This window comes from Agelaius tricolor, unplaced genomic scaffold, assembly GCF_023055355.1.
Source record: "Agelaius tricolor isolate 1412-34295 unplaced genomic scaffold, bAgeTri1.0.p SCAF_3, whole genome shotgun sequence".
Taxonomy (NCBI): domain Eukaryota; kingdom Metazoa; phylum Chordata; class Aves; order Passeriformes; family Icteridae; genus Agelaius; species Agelaius tricolor.
This window is the reverse complement of record NW_027269263.1, coordinates 35632436-35653724: the sequence shown is the minus strand read 5'-3', so window position 1 is coordinate 35653724 and position 21289 is coordinate 35632436. Positions and strand designations below refer to the sequence as shown.

Sequence of the window (21289 nt, the reverse complement as noted above, 5' to 3'; positions counted from 1 at the left end):
CTTCGCTCCCAAATCTTCGAGCCTCTGCAGTCAGAGCAGCATGTGTGATGCAGCCAGACTGGTTAGATGACAGAGGTTAACCTAATTTTGTTAACCCTCAAAGTAGCTTCTTCCCCGAGATGCTCACGCAGATAACCTATTGCTCATGTGGTGGCTGATCGGTATTTTTGCTGTGCTTTTTTATACGGCTTGCTCCACTTTCAACAAATTTGACCACAATCATCTGTGACGTTTTTCTAAACGATATCTCCATATTTACTGGCAACAGGGTCAAGGTTTCCAAGAAAAAAGAATTTCCCTATCATGTGAGAAGTCTTCTTTCACTTTAGTGGTGGTCAAGTGAGGAAAAGGTAGTTGAGCGTTAGTTTAGTTTCGCAACATGCCAAATGTATTTTGGGTTTTTTTTAATTTTTCCACAAAACCTTATGGCAGCACTTTTCTGAAAGGTAATGGCCCAGAAAGGAAAAAAACTTTCCTAATTTACTCTGAAAATGATTAGAAAATCTGTTATCTATAAGGAAGCTGGACTGCATGGTGTTTAGAACTTCCCTGTTCAGTTTTTGAGATGGGTGTTTTTTCCAGGGTATAGCATCTATCAGGTGTTTGCTGCCTATTTTAAATTCTGTAGTCTTTTTCCAGGGCAGACTTTGCCCCAGTAGGAGCAGTAGACTGCTTAGTGTGAAAGAGAGGGCTCCAGGGAGGGCTCTGTGGAAGGACCAGGACATCCTTGGCTATCAAGTCAATTTAAAAGCCCACTGAGAGTCGTGGGCACTGGGAAATAATGTGCAAGACCACAGCATATCCATCATAGAGGTGATAAACATAAAAGAGTAGAATCAAATTATCACTCTTCTACAAAGGTGGTCAGAGATTGGGCAATCTCTGTCTCTGGCCTGTTTCCAACACAGCCAAATGCTGCAGGTTTCTTAGGTACCACTCCAGGCAAGATCACCCCAAGTATAGACTTGGAAATCGTGAAGTGACACCAGCCATGTGAGGCTATCAAGCCAAGGATGGTTTTAAGCCAAATGTCAAGATCCTGGGTGAGACAACTGGCTGAGGTGTGTGCAAGAAGATGAAGCAGGTTTTGGTCTAGAACAAAATTTCCTTGATACCATTTTTGTTGGATGTAAAAGGAAGCCCTTGAAATATTCACACAGGACAGTCATTTGACTTGTTTAATGTTTCAAAAGCAATATAGAAAACTTTAAACAGATCAGAGAAAGTGGTTTAAACTGCAGCTGAAATGACTCAAAGTGACCATGATCTGTTAGATCCAGCAGCAGAGCTGTTTGTCCCTCTATGGTGGCACAAGTGTGCCTGTGCCCAGGATATGTGTCAGCTCTGGGAGGAAGAAAGGTGAGACAAACTGGGTAATTAATTCACTCCAGCCTCAATCCCACTGACTATTTACACACACAAGCAGGCATGCAGCCTGCAGGCCAAGCAGGATTCTTCAAGCATCCCACCCATAACAGCTCTGGGAAATGCATTTTTCCACAGAACCATCTACACACCAGAGTCGCTCAACCAGTGCTCAAGTGCTGATGGGGTCCAGGAACAAAAACAACCAACAAGGGGAGGTGGTCTTAGACTTTGGAAAGTGGAGAGGATGATGGCCTGAGGCTTTATGTGTATTTTAGTGCTCATGTGAACTGTGGTCTCTATTTAAACATTCTAAATGCTGGTCAGGCTTGCCAGATGAGGTGCACTGAACCTCAGCACACATGACATGTGGGCAGCAGAATAGCCTCTTATTGCTAGTTTGTTCCTAGAAGAGGATCTTGGGTGAAAGCAATACAGTCAGAATGCAAAACTGCCTTGGTGTGGTACTCCATGGTCAACAGTTTTCCTCTAAATGGAATAAATGGGTCATGTAGCCACTCTGTAGTGGCTTTTCATAAGAAAATCAATAATTTTCAACATCTCTGAAATTTCTAATGTTGCTGGAAAACCCTTGAGCCCACAAGTTTCATTTTGTCTCTTCTGTGAACTTCTATCACCCTACTTACAGGGCTGTAAGTGATACCTTTTCATTGGGCTCTAGACACCTCTGGATGTGAATCAGCAAATGTCTTACTGAATTGGCAAACTTTTCAACTGGATGATGTAAAAGGATGCAGGTAGATGCAAGTGCAAGGTAGCCATACCTTAAAAGATAAATAAAAATATAATAGGGCTTTCCTATCACTCCTTTCATAAAAGAATGGGGGCTACCATTTAATAACCAATCCTATAAAATCAATTACACTTCCACAATTTTTGATACGACGATTTGATTTTCTATTGAAAGATATTGGCTATTTCAAAAAATAGCCAATATTTTTCAACTTTTTTATGTGTAACTTGTCAGAACAAAGATAGTCTTATCTTTCTGGGTCTTGTGTAACACTTTATATTTTAGTGCCACTTTGGCACTCATTTATACCATAACTATGGTATAAATAATGTAGAATACCAAAGAACCAGTATTACTCAGTATTTTAAAATTATAAGAAGCAGAAGAAAAAACAAATTCGGACCAGCCCTTTTAGCAATGAAGTCAGAAAATACTTGCAAAGCTTTGTATGAGCAGCAGAATTGATATATCCAGAGTTAGTCTGAGGACAACAGAGCACACCACAAAGCAAGCTGGCTTCCATGAGTAGCCTGGAAACTGAAGAAGTTCAAGGACCCTGCCCTAGAGGCAATGGGCTCTCTCTTTAGTGGAAAGTTAGATGTACACTATCAGCCAATACTTCAGGAACAACACAATTCTGGTAACACAAGTGAAGTTCATGTGTTACATCTATACAGAATTTATAAAGCTTATGACCATGAGAATGAACAAGAAAGAAAGTATCTAAGAAAAAAGTGTAAGGAAAAACCACCAGAGTAGTCAGCTTATTAGATAAGAAAGTCTTGCCTGATTTACCCTGTGTAGGGACTAAGTTTCAAAGCAAGCTGTGTATGACCTATGCTCCATGTGAGTGCATGAAAACAACAGTGTGATGAAGATCCTTTCTTCCCAGCCTTATTGTGAGCCACAGAGTTGTCTTGATCTACATGAGCTTATTAGATATTATTAACATTAAAGTCTCCCTGGAGAACGAACATGTACAGCTAGCACTGCTGCAAAATTCTGTTAGTCCATTTAAGGTAACAATCATATGGCTGGTTGTTTTGCAGCTTAAATGGCTTTTTGATCTCCATCCACAAAAAGCCTTGTCTAGTTTCTTACTTAGGAATCTTCTTGCTTTTCACAATTTCTGTTTATTTCGTTTCCTGTTAGTAAAACTAGAATTAAATGTCGTGTACTTCCTATGAACATTACTCATATTTGCTTAACTGCTGCTAATGTTATGCTTTCTCTTAGGACAATACCAATTTTTTTTGTTTCCTTATCCTGTTTGAATCACTCTGGTCTTCTGAAAAATAAGAGGTCTTCATGAAGCGGTGCAGTACTTGTCCTCAGAAACATGATTTGATAAACAACAAAGTTTAGAGATATTTTACAAAAACTGAGGGTAACAACACTACTGTTAGGACATAAAAAATTGAGATACCCTAGCACCTCCCTTAGAGAGAGTAGTTTGGAGAAGAGAAGCTTCTAGCATTCAATACTGAGCCTGCAATTTTCTAGAAATGGTTGTAATGAACTCATAGGTAAACCCTGAATACCCACCAGAGTTAAATGTTTCTTGAGACCTTCTATTAGTAATAATAAATTACCTAATAGAAGGTAAATTATTATTTCCTAATAGGAACCCTTGGAGCTGCTATAGATTTTGTACAAGTTCTGTACAAGTACAGAACTATTATGAGCCGGTTTTTCAGGCAAGGCTATCAACATTACCCACACAAACTCAGCACACAGGCACCCAGTGATCCACCACCAGTAGCCTCAGTAGTCATAAACATCAGGGGAACAACAGAATAGCACAGAGACATGGCACCAGCAGCTACAGCTCACATACTATACACACACTGCTCTGGATAGGAAAAATAAACCTGCATAAATGAAATAAGGACAGTGCGAAGAAAATGATAATCACTGGATGTCCAGGACTGGATATCAGCCTGGTGCTTTTCCCATCCTTACGCACAGAATCCCTGTTCACCCACTTTTGGTGCCTGTCTGGGTGCCAAAGAGCAACAAAGATTTAGGTCAGAAGTGACCTGGGCAAGTCATCTTGTCCAAGAAGGGCCACCTACAGCTGCTTGTCTGGGACTGTGTTTAGTCAGCTTTTGAATATCTCTGAAGATGAGACTTCACAATCTCTCTGGTCAACCTGTGCAAATTTTTGGTCACAGTAGAAAACTGTCTTATGTTCAGGTGGAATTTCAGGGATTTTAATTTTTTCCTATTGCCTTTTGTCCTGTCACTGGGCACCACTGAGAGGAGCCTGGCTCTCTTCTTTGCTTCCTCTTTTCAGGCATTTGTACACATTGGTGAGATCTCCTTGCCTCTTCCCCAAGCTGAACAGCCCCAGCTCTCTCTGCCTCTCCTCAGACAAAAGATGCTTCAGTCCCTTAATTATTCTGTGGCACTTCACCAGCAGGTCCACAAATCCAATTCTCTCAGAAGTTTTTCACTCTATGCCTTACACAAACCTCATAAAAATTTTAAGGTATTAAGTAAAGCAGAAATCAGACTCAAACCCAGATAAGGAAGACAAACTAAACCAAACCAATCCAAAACAAAACAACCCCAAACATAATTACATTTTTCCTGCATTTGCACTCCTTTGCACTTTATGTATAACAACTTCTGAGAAAACTTCAAATGTAAATTGCTATAAAACATGCTGTCAGTCCTCTGTCATTCTCAGGACTGGTTCAGGTGGTGGATCTCCCTGTGTTACTGGCCTGCTTCAGTGTTTCAGTTTGGTGACAGATGGCTGACAATTACCTGTCAAACTGGTTTTACTTCAGAAATCTGATTGGAAGGTTCAGTACATTCAGTCTTTTCAGAGATAGATTAGAGTATATTCAGTATCCATTTTGAAACCACCAAGGGACTAGAACTGAAATTTTGCATTTATGCACAGAAATAGACAACAAATAAAAAAATAGTTTTCTAAGCAGTAGCAGTTTTTATTGCCAATTGCTTCAGAAAAATGCTCAGTGCTATTTGAGTAATAGTCAAGATACATCTCAAATGTCCAGTTATGTAGTTAAAATTAGTAATCACTTTCTGGTTGGACAAGGAGTTGAATTTTATATAAAACCTTTATGTATATAGTCTTTACTAGTCACACACATGTAGTCTTGCATTTGAGAACAGAGATTATGAGAGAAAGAGATATGAAAAAATGTTTGAGCATCGTTCCCATCAACCAGTCAAGAGATCTCATTTAGCAACAATGATTCAATCCCCAAACTCTTTAGAGAGCATTTGTTTGCCACCACAAAACTCACAGTAGGAAATCCCTGCACAGCAGTATTTCTGCAGAGTGTACAGATGTGCCCAGCAATAACAGCTCAGCCTTCCCACGTGGGGACGTGGCTAATCCACACTCCTTGTCGTCTCTTGTGACATGCAGGAGTGTTCAAAAGTCTGTGACCTGCTTTCTCTTGTAATGTCGTCATGGCATTAATAAAAGGTTGTACTAAAATTACAAAAGGAAAAAGCCAACCTCATGGAAACCTGGGTCTAGTTCTGGGGGAGGATGTCCACAGCTGCCGGGTTGGTAGAAGTGTGTCAGTTCGCACGGCACAACTCTCATCCTGGAAAGCTTGTCCTCCTACTTTTGTGCACCATTTTGTCAGTTTTCTCTCTCCCCACAATCTTTTTTAATCTTCATTCTTGCTTCTTTTTTCAAAATATTTTTAAAGTCCTTTTTGCCCTCTGTTCTCTTAACCCAGGACATTCCTGAGTGTCTTGGCAATGCCAGCACAGGCTGCCCATACAGCTCTATGTGTTACACCACCTGGGAGTTGGGCTGCAAGACTGGCATTGAATCTCTCAGCTGACATGCCCATGCTAATGCCAGGCAATAAATTGAACCACAATATGAAAAATCACTTTCTTTTTTTTCTTTTTTTCTTTTTTTTGTAAGAATAGTCCTTCATTAAAAACAAACAAACAAACAAACAAACAAACAAAAACCCTATGTAGGAAATATTGCTTGCAATGAGAATACTTGCACTTCAGTAAAGAAGTGAAGACATCCATTTGGTTTGGAGCTAAAGTTTTTCTGCTTACTGAAAGCTGAATCCTAGCTTTAGTCAGGCAATTTTGAACAAAGAAAATCTCCTGCACATGAAAATGTAAAAAACTTGCCATGTCATCTCTCAGGTCAGCTCCCTCACAAGTGAGATTTGCTCCAAAATCCTCGCCTCTGTTGGACTCTCCCACAGCACTGCCACCTTGACTCCCCAGTGTACAAGCACAGAACAAAAGCTAGAGAAGCAACAGTGCAGCAAGCAACAAAGTGATTTCCCTGAGGGATTTTCTGTTTGGGAGTGCTGCTCTCCTCTAGTGAACTTAAACCCACTGGCAAAGAATGTGTTTCCCTCTGTTTTCTTTCCCTCAGAAGCTTCCTTGATCCCTTCAGTCAGAGGCTGCTGCAAGGGAACCATCTCCCCAGCACCTTCATGGCTTCAGACTTTCCACTTCCCACTGTGCATCTTCCTTCTTTGTGAAGTGCTGCTTCCAATGAACTCCATCAGTAGAGGCACATTCTGGGAGAAATTTTACTTATTTAATTATCAGATAAGGTCACATCTGGCACTCTTTGCTAGAAAATATATAGAAGACAAATAATGATTTATTTATGAGAAGTTCCAAAGCATGTAGAATCCCATGGCACAGGTCATTAGAGAGGTACCTGATGGTGCTGTAAAAGAAGAGTTTCTTTTGGCAGGATTTATAAAATAGAGACTGCATTGTAAACACTCCTAAAAGTTATAGAAAAATAAAATATCACAAAAAATAACTAGAAAAAAAGAAAGAAAAATGCCACAGATGTCAAAATATCCATTGAAATTTTCACTTTAGATCAGGAAACTTTTGATGATTTTTCCAATTAAAACAACAGAAAAACTTTATTTTAGAAACTTAGGAAATTTATTTTAGAAACCTAAGAAACTTTCTAAGAAAGTTGAGTACTGGTTATATCTAATTCTGGATAATTGCTGGTTTGGAGTTTCACTCTTTAGTCTGTTTCCAGGGTCTATTATTTACTTAGTGTGTAGCACAATACGTGAACACATGCACAACACTTAAAATTACAGAAGTCTTTTAACATATACTTCCTTTAAGAGTTTCTTGAACAAAAGAGAAATATTACATCTCTTAATATTTGTAAATTTAGTAGAGCTTTGAGAAAATCCTTATATGCAAAGTTACAGTTACAGACCTCAGCACTGACTTTGCAAACTCCCATACATCCAATTCATATTGTAACTGTGACAGAAGTTTAAATCATGTCATACTTGTAGGAGTGAAGCAAAATGAATTAGTAAGTCCTTAGTGTTCTCCATATGAAAACAGCTACTTCTAACTTTTTAAGCTATGGTTTGCAGAGAACAATGAATGGACACCTTTTTTTTAATGTAATATCAGTGCTGGGCTGACCAGCTTTTGAGTTTCCAGAAGAAAATCACTCTTGTGTAGAAAAGCAGAAAAACATTTTTTAAATCAAGTTAAAATGACCTTTCAAACTTAATAAAATCTTCAAAGATACCATTTGCTACAAAGAATAAAAACTAAAAAAAATCCTTTGCCATATTTTTTTCTGATTATTTGTATTACTTAAATCAACAAAAAGAGGTTAATTCTATATTTCACTGTGTAGGCTGGAAAAATCACATGGCAGCCTTGATTTTAATTACTTTTTCCCATCTGTACAAATTTTCAGTACTTGTACCTATTTGTGAAGAAGCTTTTATCAGTTCCAAATACACATGGGTTGAGAAAGGTTTCCTCACATTTCCAGGCTTAGGTTAGATTATCTGAAAGCAATTTTTGCACATGAGAATTCCTTTTCTTGAAAAAAAGGCATTTTTGTGCCAAATTTTGCTTTGTTTAGCTCCATAAAAACCACATTTGTTGCCTTGATCTTCAGACAACATGATTCAAAACTCTCAGATAAGCCCTTCAAAGTATTCTAGGTCTGAAATGTTTGCCCAAACCTCTGAACATATAAAAGTTTATTTTTATTATTCCGTTGCTTTGGGAAAGCAAACATTTTATTTATCACAATATCATAACATTTTATTGATGTGCTATTTATACGGCAAGGAACAGGAGGTAATTTATCAGTCTCTCTTATCTCGATTCTGATAATGAGGTTACAGAATAAGCCTAAGCCTGCCAGCCAACACTTCATGCTGCAAGTCTAAGAAATTCTCTGATTTACTCTTCAGCAGTGCAGAAAAAAATGAGTTGCTCCTGTCTTCCTATTTTCAGAGAAACATCACATATTCACCTCCCTTAAAAACATTCTCTCTTATTTATTCATTACCAGTGACACTGGGTTACCAACAGAAAGTGAAGTCCATAACTGCAAGTATCAATGGAAAACAGTTAGGAACTGAAAACTGAAATCTAATGCAGTTACATTCTTACTGCTGAAACATTTCCAAAGTAAAATGGCACAGAAAAAGCTTCTTCATTCTGGTTCTTTCACTTGCCCTTAGCTTGACCCATGAGCACCACACCAAGCCTGGGATATGCAAGGCCCAGCCACAGCCCCGAGGCTGGGTGCTGAGTCTGAGCTTGGTGTTGGGTCTGAGCTCGGGGTTGGGTCTGAGCTCGGTGTTGGGTCTGAGCTCGGTGTTGAGTCTGAGCTCATCACACATCATATATCACATATAACACATCACACATCGCATGTCACACATCACACATCACATCACACATCACACATCATATATCACATATAACACATCACACATCACACATCGCACGTCACACATCACACATCACATCACACAACACACATCACATCTAACACATCACATGTCACACATCACACATCACACATCACATCACACACCACACATCACATATAACACATCACACGTCACACGCCACGCATCACAGGTCACATGTCACACATCACACATCACACGTCACATATAACACGTCACACGTCACACGTCACACACCCCACATCACACATCACATGTCACACACATCTCACAGGGCTGATGGATGCACCAGGCTCCCCGTGCCTGCCAGCCCTGCTGCTGACAGGGCTAGGGACGGGCTCTGCCCGTGGGCAGCAGTGCAGCTTTGCTAGGCTAGCTGGCTTTCTGGCACCAAAGCTAGGGCAGATGACTCATATGAGGCTACTATCAAAATGAGGAGAATATGTGGTGCTTTAGCAATTTGCAGGATCAGAGTCTTGGTCACTGATTTGTTTTGAGTTCCCAGAAATCCAAGTCGGGTAAGAACTGAATCATTGGCAGATATTAAATGAGGGCATGGTGACAACACTGAGCAGCTCCCTGTTTTGGAGGCTGCAAGCTCACATGCCAAGTTAAACCAGATATCTCATGTGCAAGTAACTGTCCTGCATTTTCTGAGCCACACGTGGTTCCCATCAAGCCAAGATGCTTTCCTAAACTGAATTGAACCTCTATCACACAGAGGAGAAATGCATACAGTGTTGATATTCACATTAATGACTACAAACCAGTAATATTTTTTGCCAAATGCTGTCCTTGACAAACAAGCACACTCTCTTTTTGAGCTGTCAAAGTAAAACTAAGCCCAGAGCTGATAACATCCCCAGATCTGGTAATATCTACCTTAAATTTTAGTCACACCATTTCTTTATTTGGTCCCAACATAAGAAAAATAGAGAATCTGGAATTTCTTTCCCTATTCAAAACTGTCAGGACTCACATTATAAAGGATAACTCCTGAAGGAGAAAACCTGGTCAAACCAGAAACTTTACAGATGTTTCTGGTAAGAAGTAGGATAAGGTCTGGGTATTTTTAGACCAACAATAAATACAAGGTCACTGCAAAGACAAGCAGCATCTAAACTTTATTTTGGAACCTCTGCTTCTCAAACAAGTGTTAATACAAGATTTTCATGAAAAAGCCTTTTATCAGAACAGTCCAAATCATCACTTCCATTATCTATGTTGAAACCTTTCTTTTTAATTTTTTTTTCTGGTAATAGAATTGACCCTATAAATACACAAACAAGTCTTAACACCCTTTGGAGTCAACAGGAGCTTATTTTCTACCTTCTGTGGAGCAGGACCAGACACAGGATGAACTGATCCATTGGGGAGCTCTTACATCACAAGGCCTAATCAGAAAGTCAATCTTCATGATTGCACAGCTTTTAGACTTTACCACAGATGCATGATTGCCCCATTCTTTTCACTTCTTAAGGAACATCATCATTATTCTTTAAATGTGCAGCAGGAGTCAGAAATCTTTCTTTTGGAAAAAACTGTAGAATAAAGAGAACTTTAAATTGGTGCAATTCTGCAGTTTTTGGAAATCAACATCACTTTGCATTCAGTCATTTGAAACTAGGGCTACAATTTCCAGGGGAAAAGCCTTACTGGTTCTTGAAAAAACAACCATAAAACAGTTTCAAGTAAGTCAGTTAAATACATATTCATGAGTCTGCTTTTTTTCAAAATATTTTTATCCATGCTGCCCATAGCTGAAGACAAAATATTTTTAGTTTAGAAGATAGCCCTATTTTTTTTTAATCAAACTTGGATAAGAAAAATGGCCAGATCCTGGAAATATTAAATGCTGTGCTTTAATCCTTCATACTGGAAAAATATTTACATTTGGGTCCCATGAGCTAGTTTCCTGAGGATAAATGGTTCTTCTCAATATAATTTTTACTTTAATTTCTCCTTAGGGGAGGAAAGAGGTAGGAATCTTTTCTTTTCAAACCATTCATCATTGAATTCCAAATTAAACTATAGAAATTGATATATGTGTACTTGCTAGGGATTTGTAATATAAAGGTTAACAGAGAGAGTGATTTCCTAGGCTTGAGAAGAAATCCTTTCACTTGCATTGCTGTTTAGCACTTTTGTTAGTGGTGAAGTTCATACAGATAATCTGATAATGTCTGCAGTGTTAACCAATGAAAAGGTGTCACAAATGGATATGTGCTATGAATCATATGTAGCCCCAGAAGCACCACCAGCCTTGACATAGTCTGTATTTAGTTACCTCACACAAATCTGACTTTCCAACAAACATTCTTGAATGTTTGCTAGAAATAGAACCCTGGTCTGGATCCCTGGAGAGATTGCATCACTTTCCATCTTAAATATGTTATTCTAAGTAACTTTTTTTTTTTTTTTGGATAGTGGCCTGCCAATAATACCCAGGGTCCCACAGAACTGCATTGTAGGTTTTTCCTTCTTTCTGTGGTCATTACCTTGACTGAAAAGTTTGTCAGGCATTTACTGCTGTTCACTGCAGTGCATACCTCCTCCAGAGCAGTTAATTGTGTAGCAAAGCGTGCTTTAAAGCACAAACAGACATAATCACATGCCACTGATTTATGAACAAGGTAGCTTCAACATCTTGCATTGCCTAGAATATACTTACAGCAGCAAATTGGAAATATTAACCCGGTATTATTGTAGGTCACTTGGGGAGTATATATTCACACATTGAATATCTAAATCTCTTAAATGAGTAACGCTCCAGGCAATGTATTTAAGACATGTTTCTTAAACTGTCACCAATACTTACTCAGCAGGATGTGGAAACTTCTGTTTATGCTTTGGGTTCTTCTCTCTTCACAATATGACATTTCAGAGGCAGTTTTATAAATGTTTTACAACTATCTGTGTAGGGGAAAAAAGTGCCTGTTCTGATCACCTAATGTAAGAGAAGGGGAGGAAGAGTCAATGAAACGCAAATTTGACAGTAGAGTGGTCTGTGAATTTTTGCCCACGAAGAGGTCCTGCAGCCCCTGTAGTGGAGGTGCCCTCAATGTGGAGCAGGTGCTTTCCCTAAGGTTGCTAGTCAAGGATCTCTGGGAATTCCAAACAGTCCGTGACTTGGAGGCAGAAAATGGAAATTAAAATAGGGCAACGGGAACCAGAATTGCATGAATAATGGAGTTTCTCTTTGGTGGCCCAACCAGAAAATTAAGCCAAAATTATTCATTTTGTGTAGGCTCAAAGCACTTGTCCAACTCAAAATGAAACAGCTCATTTTGCTTCCAAATCTCTTTTCAACCTTTGAAAGAAATGCTCATAAAATCGAAACACTAACTGTTTAGAAAATATCAGAACAAAATATTTCAGCAATATTTTCCTTTTTTGAGCTGGAACTATTAACTGGATTAAAACCCAGCTTGCCTGACTGAAACTACATTTTTATTTTCTTCTGATCAGTAATTGTTTGTCCCAGACATTTCCTCCCTTTAAGGGAAACCTACTCTGACTTCTACTTCCTTTGTTCAAAACTGACCATCACCACCATCCTTCACACATCCTCAAGTCACACATACCCTGAAAGAAAACCTGAGAAGGAAATTCTACAAATTTTGCTGTGTGGCATTTCCAGGGCTCCAGCGCATGAGGTTTCTGTGGTAGAATCTTCCAACTGGTGGCTTTTAGGTTTGGAGAAGTTAATAATTAGTCAACTTCATTTTTACACTTTTGTGGACAAACAGATTTTAATCTGCCCCAGTGTGGAAAACTTGAGACTGATTTGACATTTCTGGGTAGGGTAACTCGGTAAGGACAGTGTAGAAGAGACCTAAAGGAAGCAGAAGAAGGAAATAAGTTATTCATCCATTTGTGAAGCGATTTTATCAACAAGGAACAGCATGTATGTGGCTCATGGTCTGGCCTTTATTTATCATTAAGGAACAAAACAGGTACTTTTAGAGTAAAGCTGTGTTATCCTGCCCAAAGCCACAACCTTTATTACCTTCCAATGCAGACCAGGAAAATGACACCTGTATAATTCCTCTTATCCTCCACTGACTGTAAAGGGAGACAGATGTAGTTCTAGGAAAGACTGTGTATGTCAAAGGTCAGTGAAGTGAACTATTCACTTGGTGTTTAAACTCCCTTCCTTTGCCGTCGGTTGTCACAAGTTTGAATGATAAGAGAAAGGATGCTGGCCAATAGCTCTTGATAAGCATCATTCCTTATCCCAGAAGAAAGGAAATATATACCAAACTGAATATATAATAAAGGTTAAATCCCTGAAACTGTCATGCAGTACCAGATCCTGGCTGCCTGTCATTTATGGGCCACTTCTGCCTTGACTGTGAATAGCCATGTAAATCATGTCTTGTGATATGCAAATGAAAGTGTGGGGAAAAGTAAACCATGTTGAATGAATCTAGTTTGACCTGTAACAGGCATCCATCACCCAAATGGATCATATGCTGGTCTAATATGTGATTTCCCACAAGAAAGTGCTGTGATTTCAGTTCACATAAACTGTGTTCAAAACAGGTACGGATGGATGCTTTTAAATCCATCTTTAGTTTGCTCTGGCTCAGGAGCAACATTTTTTAAATGTAGACATGATACTTGTTGCCCTGATGAATAAATGGTAAGGCCTCACTCAAGAACACTTCAGCAGTTGCTGGAATCTGCTATTACATATTTCTGATTATTTGGATGCTTTTCACCCTTTAGGCTTGGTCCAGTCACCATTTTCCCTGGCTAAACCAGGGCAACTCTTTTGTCTTTCCAGGAGACATTGCTGAAGGACATGACAGGATAATGACAGACTAAACAGTGCTTCAGGGACTTGGGGGGTTTTTCTGCCTTGGAGTTTGTGTTGAGAATAGGCACCAAGCATTCTCTTCTGAAGGGCTCTCAGATCCCTGATGCTGCAGAGCACCATTTGTGCTCAGTATGCTGTGGATGGGCAGTGGGAATGCAGAGCTCTCAGTTTTCATTAGCAGCTGCTGCCTGTTTGTCTCTGTGTCATCTGGCCCATGGGGACAGTTTGGGACTTTTCAGCAGCAGCTATTCAAGGAGGGATCTTGTCTCTGTATGTACCGAGGCAGAACCAGTGAACCAAACGAATGACTTTCAGGAATTATGCTATTTTTCCTACCATCCCCTACAAGAAAGGCTGACTGACAGGCTGCCTACTAAGCCCTGGCCTGTGAGAAGCCAGAATTTCAGGCTTATGGTGAAGAAGCATAGCCCCAGGCAGAGCTTGCATCCTCCCTGGGCACAAGAATACAGCCACTGGTCCAGCAGCTCCACAGGTGCAATGTGTGTCATCTCCCTTGTGTTTGAAGAAAAGACAAAAAGCTCTGCAAATGGCAATATTTGAGGACCAAAATATTTATTAAAATAAATTAAAGCATTTATAAAATGTTCCATCTGCATATAAATATCACACAGCAGTGTTAATTTCTGGTAAAGCTTCATAAATACATTTCCTTGTATATTTTTCAATTAATCCATATAAATAAAAGTATTTTATAATTATTACCTTAAAATAAGTTACAATTAAATACAAATGACAAAAATTATTTCTGAAATACTCTGAAATACCAACTTTTCAGGCAAAGGTCAGAAGGGGGCAACATATGCAAAAGAGATTTCCAACTAGGAGGCTCAAAATATCCTGGCTAAAACATCACATCAAAACATCACTGCCTTAAACAAAGCTGATTCATAGGTGTCAAATTTCAGTGTATAAAAGACAGAAATGGTTGCCTCATTCCTATGGGGACGAGGAGGACAGAACAGTGCTTTCAAAAATAAGTAATGCCCTGCATTTCAATCAAGAGGAAATGTCCTGGAGTTTTCATTTTCAAAGAAGGCAGCAATATCCATCCTGTCTCTGCCCACTTAGTTTTCTAGTTTTGACACAAGTGAAAAATATACTGCATCTGGGGGAATGGACATAGTTGCAGCTAATTAATTTGAGTTATTGCAAGAGATCTGCAGAGACATCTCTTCAAGCCTGATCCAGAATTTTTTCAATTTTTCTTCTTGTTCCCTCCCTTCTTTGGGGCATCAGTACAGGCATTTTCCATGTAGTCAAACAGTAAATCCAGCTCTCCAATGGCTTTAGTCTTTCCATTTTCTCCCAACTAGAAAAGAGCAGAATGCAAATCTTAACAAATAGGGTTTTTTTTTTTTTGAAAGTTGAAATTAGGATTGTCACAGAAACTGAATCAATAATTTACTTTCCTAATTCTCTTACACAATTCTGCCAGTGTCATTATATCATAAGATATAAACCAGTTTGTTCAAATCTAGACTAGGATATAAGTTTCCTAAAACCTAATTTTTTAAGGTTCAAATTCCCATAACATGTGCAGAGAGCTAACAGGACAAGTGAGGGAGGGCTAGAAGGGGAAATACCAATAATCTCCTATTTAATGCCCTTGTAGGCTTCACATCCTAAATAATCTCGAGTTTGTTTCATAATTAGGTCAGCCTTAATCCAGCTAAAGGACTGTGGTTTGAAACTGCTTTTTCTTAATGTCTGGGGAAGATGTACCTGTTCCATTTTGTTCTTCATTTGTTCCAGGTTATTTTCAATGTGGTCTCTCTTTCCTGAGGATTGCTAAAAGAAAGGAAACATCAGACATAAGATGGACAGCTATATGCAGCGATGTACTATTTTTTTCTTTTTCACACCTTTCTATTAACTCTGACTTTCATATCTTTGATCTGAGGTTTCCTTTCATATCACTGCCTTTTGACACTGCTTGTAGCATTCTGAGATTTAGGAGCAGCAATGAGAGTCGGAGGGAAAGAAACCCAGTGTTACTCACACAGCTGCTCAGCTCTGAGGTAAGGGATGCCAAGAACTGTGCCACCTCCTCAACATGAGGGTACTGGCTCTTGACTTCAGTGAGGAGAACATCTTTTACTACGAGCTCCACAACCCTCTTCATCATGTAGCAGCGGTTGTTTTCCTATGTATGAAAGTAAATCAATGTTAAATCAAGGCAAGAGATCATAAGTGCTGCAGAGGGATACAAAGAACAGATTCCTCATGTAAGGCTTACCCTGATATTAACAAAGAGCTGCTGCCCAATCAATCTGTTGTCTGTGTCCTTGTCTGAGGCACTGGCCTGAGAGGAAAAAGGAAGAGTCAGGTGGCGTTGGGAACCTTACAGAAAAATTAATAATAAACCCAGAAGTTTTCATCAGCAATGAAAGTGCAGGTGAAATGAGGGAATGGACACCACAGTCTGTTACAGGTAGATAAGCTTGGACATCGTGTCTGTTTCTCCCCTCAGCTGGGTGAGATTCAAGGTCAGTATCACAGGAAAATAAATAAGCTGAGGTCTGAACTTGTACCCCTCAGTTAAAAGTCAGAAGTCGTCGTGGTTATGGGTGACTAAACCAGATACTGCAGGTGGCCGACCTCACAGTGGCCCACAGTGCTGCAGGGAGGTGCTCGATGGTGTGCACCCAGGGACACCCACCCATGGCAAAAGCAGCCAGGAAACCTGCCCTGGCAGAGCACTCTAGGACACCTGAGCATCTGCTTGGCTGTGACTGGAGTCATGGACAGGCCCAGCTCCAAATGGCCTGAGCACACTCAGAAATTTAATGTCGTATTTCACAATTTACCCACTTTGGCAGCAGCTGCTTGACAAGAAGCAGCTGTGCTGTTCCAGGGGCTGCCTTTCCCTTGGCGAGCAGCAGGAGGAGAGGCAGCAGCAGCTTCCCCTGCCTACACAGCCAGCAGGCAATAGACCTGCTCCACACACCCAACCTCTGCCTTAACTGCAAATCCATTGGTTTTTTTCAGGGGAGAGAGGGAGGAATGCCAAAGGCTAGAGGCACCAAGAGAGGAGTAGGTCCTCAGATCCCACCACGAAGGACACACAATGACTGTACCGTTTTGGCCAAGGTGTAGGTGCGATTCCTGATGTAGGGCTGCTGGAAATGGATCTTCCTGAGCCTGCAGGCATGATGGGCACTGGGAGCCCCTTTCAGAGGCAGAGAGCTGGTGAGAAGAAGAGGCAGACAGCAACAGCAGCAGAAGAACATCCATGCTGGGAAGCTGTTGGCCAAGGTGTGCAGGGAGGCCATGGCTCAGGGTCTGACAGCGTCTGTCCCAGCGGCTGCAGAGCGGGCTCAGCACTGCTGAGAGGAGACAAGGCAGCGTTAGCACCAAGGAGAGCAGGTCAAAGTGAGAGCAGCACAAGGGCTGCAAGCCTTACCTTTGCTGTGATTCTTGATGTGTTCTGCAGGAGGTGAGGTGCACCTTATATAGGGCCACCAACGTCTTTCTCAGCTTTTTTTTTTTTGGGGTACTGGTGGTGAAATAAAAATGACATCAGCAAGTCTCTTACTTGTAAGTATCCTCTTCTGAGAACTACCTAACCACTTCAAAACCCACAAATACAACTTCAAGGCCATCATAATGTTTAGTTTCCTATAAAAAAACCCAAATATTCATGTGGGGCAAAGTAGGGGCTTTTACCAGGGTAGGAATCCTGACTTATTTTTGCATAAAAATATTTGAGAATTGTAGGAGTTTGTGCCTCCTGTCCTAATTATTACACACTCACTTGATTGACAATTTGATGGCAGAAAACCATCAAATCTTCTGTGGTACGAGACTGGTTTCACTGCTGCTGACTGGTGCACACAAGTGATCAGAGACTGTGTCAGAACCAAAGCACCTGTGGCTCCTACCCTGAAAAATACCTTCCCCACGCAGTGGCCCACTGGAGTCATGGGCCATCTGCACATCACTGTGCAATCCTCCCTGGAGATCAGAAACTGTGTAGGATCAACACTACATTTATCACGTGCCTGATTTCCAAATTCCCTATTTCAAAAATATCATCTGTATTTAAGGCTGTAATCTGGTATAATGACCAGAGCTGTGGTCATGTATCCATCCAGGTGATTTCCATGTTCCTAAGGCTCTTCTGCTAACATGGAGGCAGTGCTGCACCTTCAGTCTGAAATGCCATGTAGTGTTCCAAACAGGACACTGCACTCTTTAGACAGTAATTTTCAACCCATCTGTAGATGGTAATGCATGAGAAGACAGAACTGGTACAAATGTAAACTCCTGGTTTTCTAATACCCACAAGGCACACAGGTGACAAACAGGAGAAAAGAGATCTGGAAAACCAAGGCTTCAGCTCTGCCTCTGAGAGTGGATATCTGAGAGCTCTGAGGGTGGGCATCCATCTGGCTGGGCTCCATTCTTTGTGCCTCAGGTGCTCAGGACAAGAGCCATTTTCAACCTAACCTCATGGTCTGAAATGCCCAGAATTTTTCTGACACCTGAAAGGAAGCAGTTAGGCATCAGCCTCCTCTGATGCCTCTGTGGCATGAATTTATCCCTCCATGTCTCAGTCCTGCCTCAGCTGCCCTTAGACATCTGCTACATCGATGCTGCACAGATCTGTGCCCTTGAAGCTGAGCCCTGGAGCCATCATCACCACCTCCTTTTCCATGCCCCTCTCAGGTCCCCATTCCCATGACCAGCCTCCAACAGCATCTTGACTGCAGCAGGCAGCAGAAACTGAGTCTGGACCCAGGATATCAACAGTCTAGTTCACACCCAAATGTACCACAAGGCTATTCAAGAATATATTTCTAAACTCTTTACCACTTATATTTCAAGCTAATCATTCCAGTGGGGTACAGGTTAATGAGAAGATGAAAGGCTAAGTTTTACATAACCAAAGGATAGATGGTAAAGACCAAACTGGGAGAATCCTGATGGATAGGCTGCTCTGAAGTATTGACTCTCCCTGAAATGCATTTCCATTAACTCCTCCCCAGGTGTTAAACACAGTCTGATAACCAAAGTCTGCTTCTAACTGAGGTTTCTCCACCAGTTCATCCATCAGAACTGGAGTCCCATACCCACAACAGGAGCTGTGGACAGGCATTCAGATCCCCTGTCCTCTTGTCCTTCTGGCAGATGTTACCTCTCCGTCCCTTTGGTCACTCACTCATCAGACACAGATCCAGCTTGCCTGACCTCTTTTTGTGGCTCCAAGCCCATGGAAAGGGTGCATGACCTAAGCAGGAGCTGTGCCACGCCCATCAGTTCAAACCACCATGAGGAGCACACCTCGTCCCTTGTCCTGATGGATATTTAAACAAAATCAGGCAGATTAATGGGGAATTAGATGATGAATCCTTCTTCTGCCCCTTCCTATGCAGTAATTACAGCATCTCTTCTGTCTTCCTGCTCTTTTATTTCAAACCATACACTGGGACATGCCTATTTCCATAGAAGACCTTAAGTTAGCCTCCCATCTGTACTGTTAGCCATCTCAGCCATGCTACTTTTTGGTTTTGCCATCATGTCCTCCTTCTGAGGCTGTTTCAGTTGTTCAGTTTACCTTGCTACTTTCCAAACACTGAGATGCTGCAATGCATATTTCAAATTCATTAATTCATGTTTTGTAAATTCTGTTTTTATGACATTGCTAAAGCTTTTGCATTATTTATCTTTTTGTTAGCAGCTGTGAGTTACAACTAACTTTCATCCCTCTAGCTTACTCTGAGTATGGTCCAGCCCAAAAGCAAACAGCGAAGATGTTATTGGACACTAGCACAGCAGACTTTACATTTCCCATGTTCATCAGATCATTCCTGGCCTCTTCCCAGGACTATTGGTGCCACAGAGCTATGGTGTAGCCACAGTCATGGCTTCAGTAGTTCCTTGTAACACATCAATAGGATTTCTTTGGAAGTGGAAATATGCTTCCCATTCCTAGGGTCTTGTATTTCTATTATGAGATTGCATTGAACAAAGACTAGCCACAGTTAGCACCTCTTTTCCCTGGCTCACCACACCCTGGATGGGAGATGCACGCCCAGCCATAAATCCCATGGAAAGATGGGGCTGAAAACCTGTGCTAGTGCTTCAGGATCTTACACCAGTCCCCAGGTGAAGTCCAGAAGAGACTTCAGCTCTGTGTTTTCTACTAGATTTGAGGAAGAGTTTATTTTTATTCTTGTTTGAGGAGGAAATACAATAGACTTTTCAAAAACAAGGTCTTGAAGCATCACTTAGGGTAAGCCTCAGAGAATTTGCTTGGTTAGATTCCCCTTCTCAAACAGGCTACCCTGACCTGCACAGCAGGAGATATCAGTGGAAGGAAAGCTGCCTTTCATTTAAAATGTGGTACTCTGGATGAAACCATCACTGGAGGGTCTTGCTTTGTGGAGAAAGAGTAAACTGAAAAAAATGCATCTGAAAAATGAGGGGGAAGTAATTTCCCTTTCTTATTTAATGATTTTTAATAGGTTTAATGGTATTTTTAATATTTAAGGCTAGTAACACTGTTTAAAATATGAAACTCTTACAAGAAAATACATGTCCTCTGCTTTCATTTTAATTAAAACTTGCCAAAGATCTTTAATCTTCTATAAATTACTCTCTGGGTTTTTTTTCAAGTATAATTAATTAAGGGAATTATTTTGAAATTATTCACAGGTCACTTTTTCTCCCTGGTACCGCGCCAAGAGTTAAGTGTCTATCCTATCATGTAACTCACCTATAAACTTTTGAAGTCTAATTACACGGAACTTCCCTAATTCATTAAGAAACCATAGTGGTAAATATTCTCGACAATGACTTGTTGACCCATTTTGAAGAGAGAAGATTTTTTGGGGAGGACTGGAACTCTGCATCACATCTTCTTCTAAAGCCACAGACACTTCCTTCTGACTTTGAATGAGGTCACAGGTGAGCACCAACACTGTACTTTGATGTTCAGCTGTTGTGTATCAGCAGCAACATACCAGCATGCAGGAATTCTCTTGGGCTTTAGGACATTTTCAACCAGCCAGGATTATACTCCACTATTGGAAATGTCAGGACTGGCCACTGGGCTGGAAATACTGTCAAGAGTGGGCATGTGAAAAAGTGAGCCTGTGTACTGTGCTCTTGGATCTTTTCCTTGGCAGTGAGATTCTCTCCCCTTAAACCCTTGTATGAATGGGCCATAGGTCATGGAACACCTAAAACTGAACACTCAGTCTCAGGGTTCAGGTCACACTCATCCCCTCATTTTGCTCCAGCTCATTTGTGAAGCAGGCAGCTGTCATGTCCATTTTATCTCAATTCTTCTCTGCTTTTGTCCAGACTTTCAAACTTCCAAAGATCAAAGTAGACTATAAAATTGTTTCAGCTCAAGATCCAGTAAACTTATTTTAGACAGCTCTCTGCCCAGCAATGAAAACCTCAGTAATGGAAATAAATTCTTCCCTACAAAACTTGAAAATAAGCTTTCCTGTAATGCAACCATTCTTATGGAAACATAGTACACAGGCAAGTGTCTTCTGGGCACAATAATTAGGAATGGCAGCAGGAATTCAGTTTCTACAGAGGAAATGGTACCAATACAGAGACTGGGAGAGGACA

General features: G+C 40.6%; 1 protein-coding gene across 1 annotated transcript; it reads right to left on the bottom strand.

Annotated features, from left to right (window-relative positions):
• Positions 1 to 14816: 14816 nt before the first annotated feature.
• On the bottom strand, positions 14817 to 16974 carry IL22 (interleukin 22). Its single transcript, XM_071424316.1, has 5 exons — positions 16780 to 16974; positions 15939 to 16004; positions 15702 to 15845; positions 15425 to 15490; positions 14817 to 15011 (listed from the first exon to the last, which is right to left on the bottom strand). Exons 1-5 carry the CDS (start codon positions 16972 to 16974, stop codon positions 14898 to 14900), a joined length of 585 nt encoding a protein of 194 aa, XP_071280417.1. The 3' UTR covers positions 14817 to 14897.
• Between the last annotated feature and the right edge of the window lie 4315 nt (positions 16975 to 21289).

Bases quoted from the DNA above. Each gene is read 5' to 3' on its own strand.
- IL22 (XM_071424316.1), bottom strand. From the start codon at position 16,974: ATGGCCTCCCTGCACACCTTGGCCAACAGCTTCCCAGCATGGATGTTC. The intron at 15,491-15,701 runs GTGAGTAACACT...CCTTTCTTTTAG, and splicing joins CCTCAGAGCTGAGCAGCTGT to CAATCCTCAGGAAAGAGAGA. The intron at 15,012-15,424 runs GTACATCTTCCC...GCTCTTTTCTAG, and splicing joins TGAAGAACAAAATGGAACAG to TTGGGAGAAAATGGAAAGAC.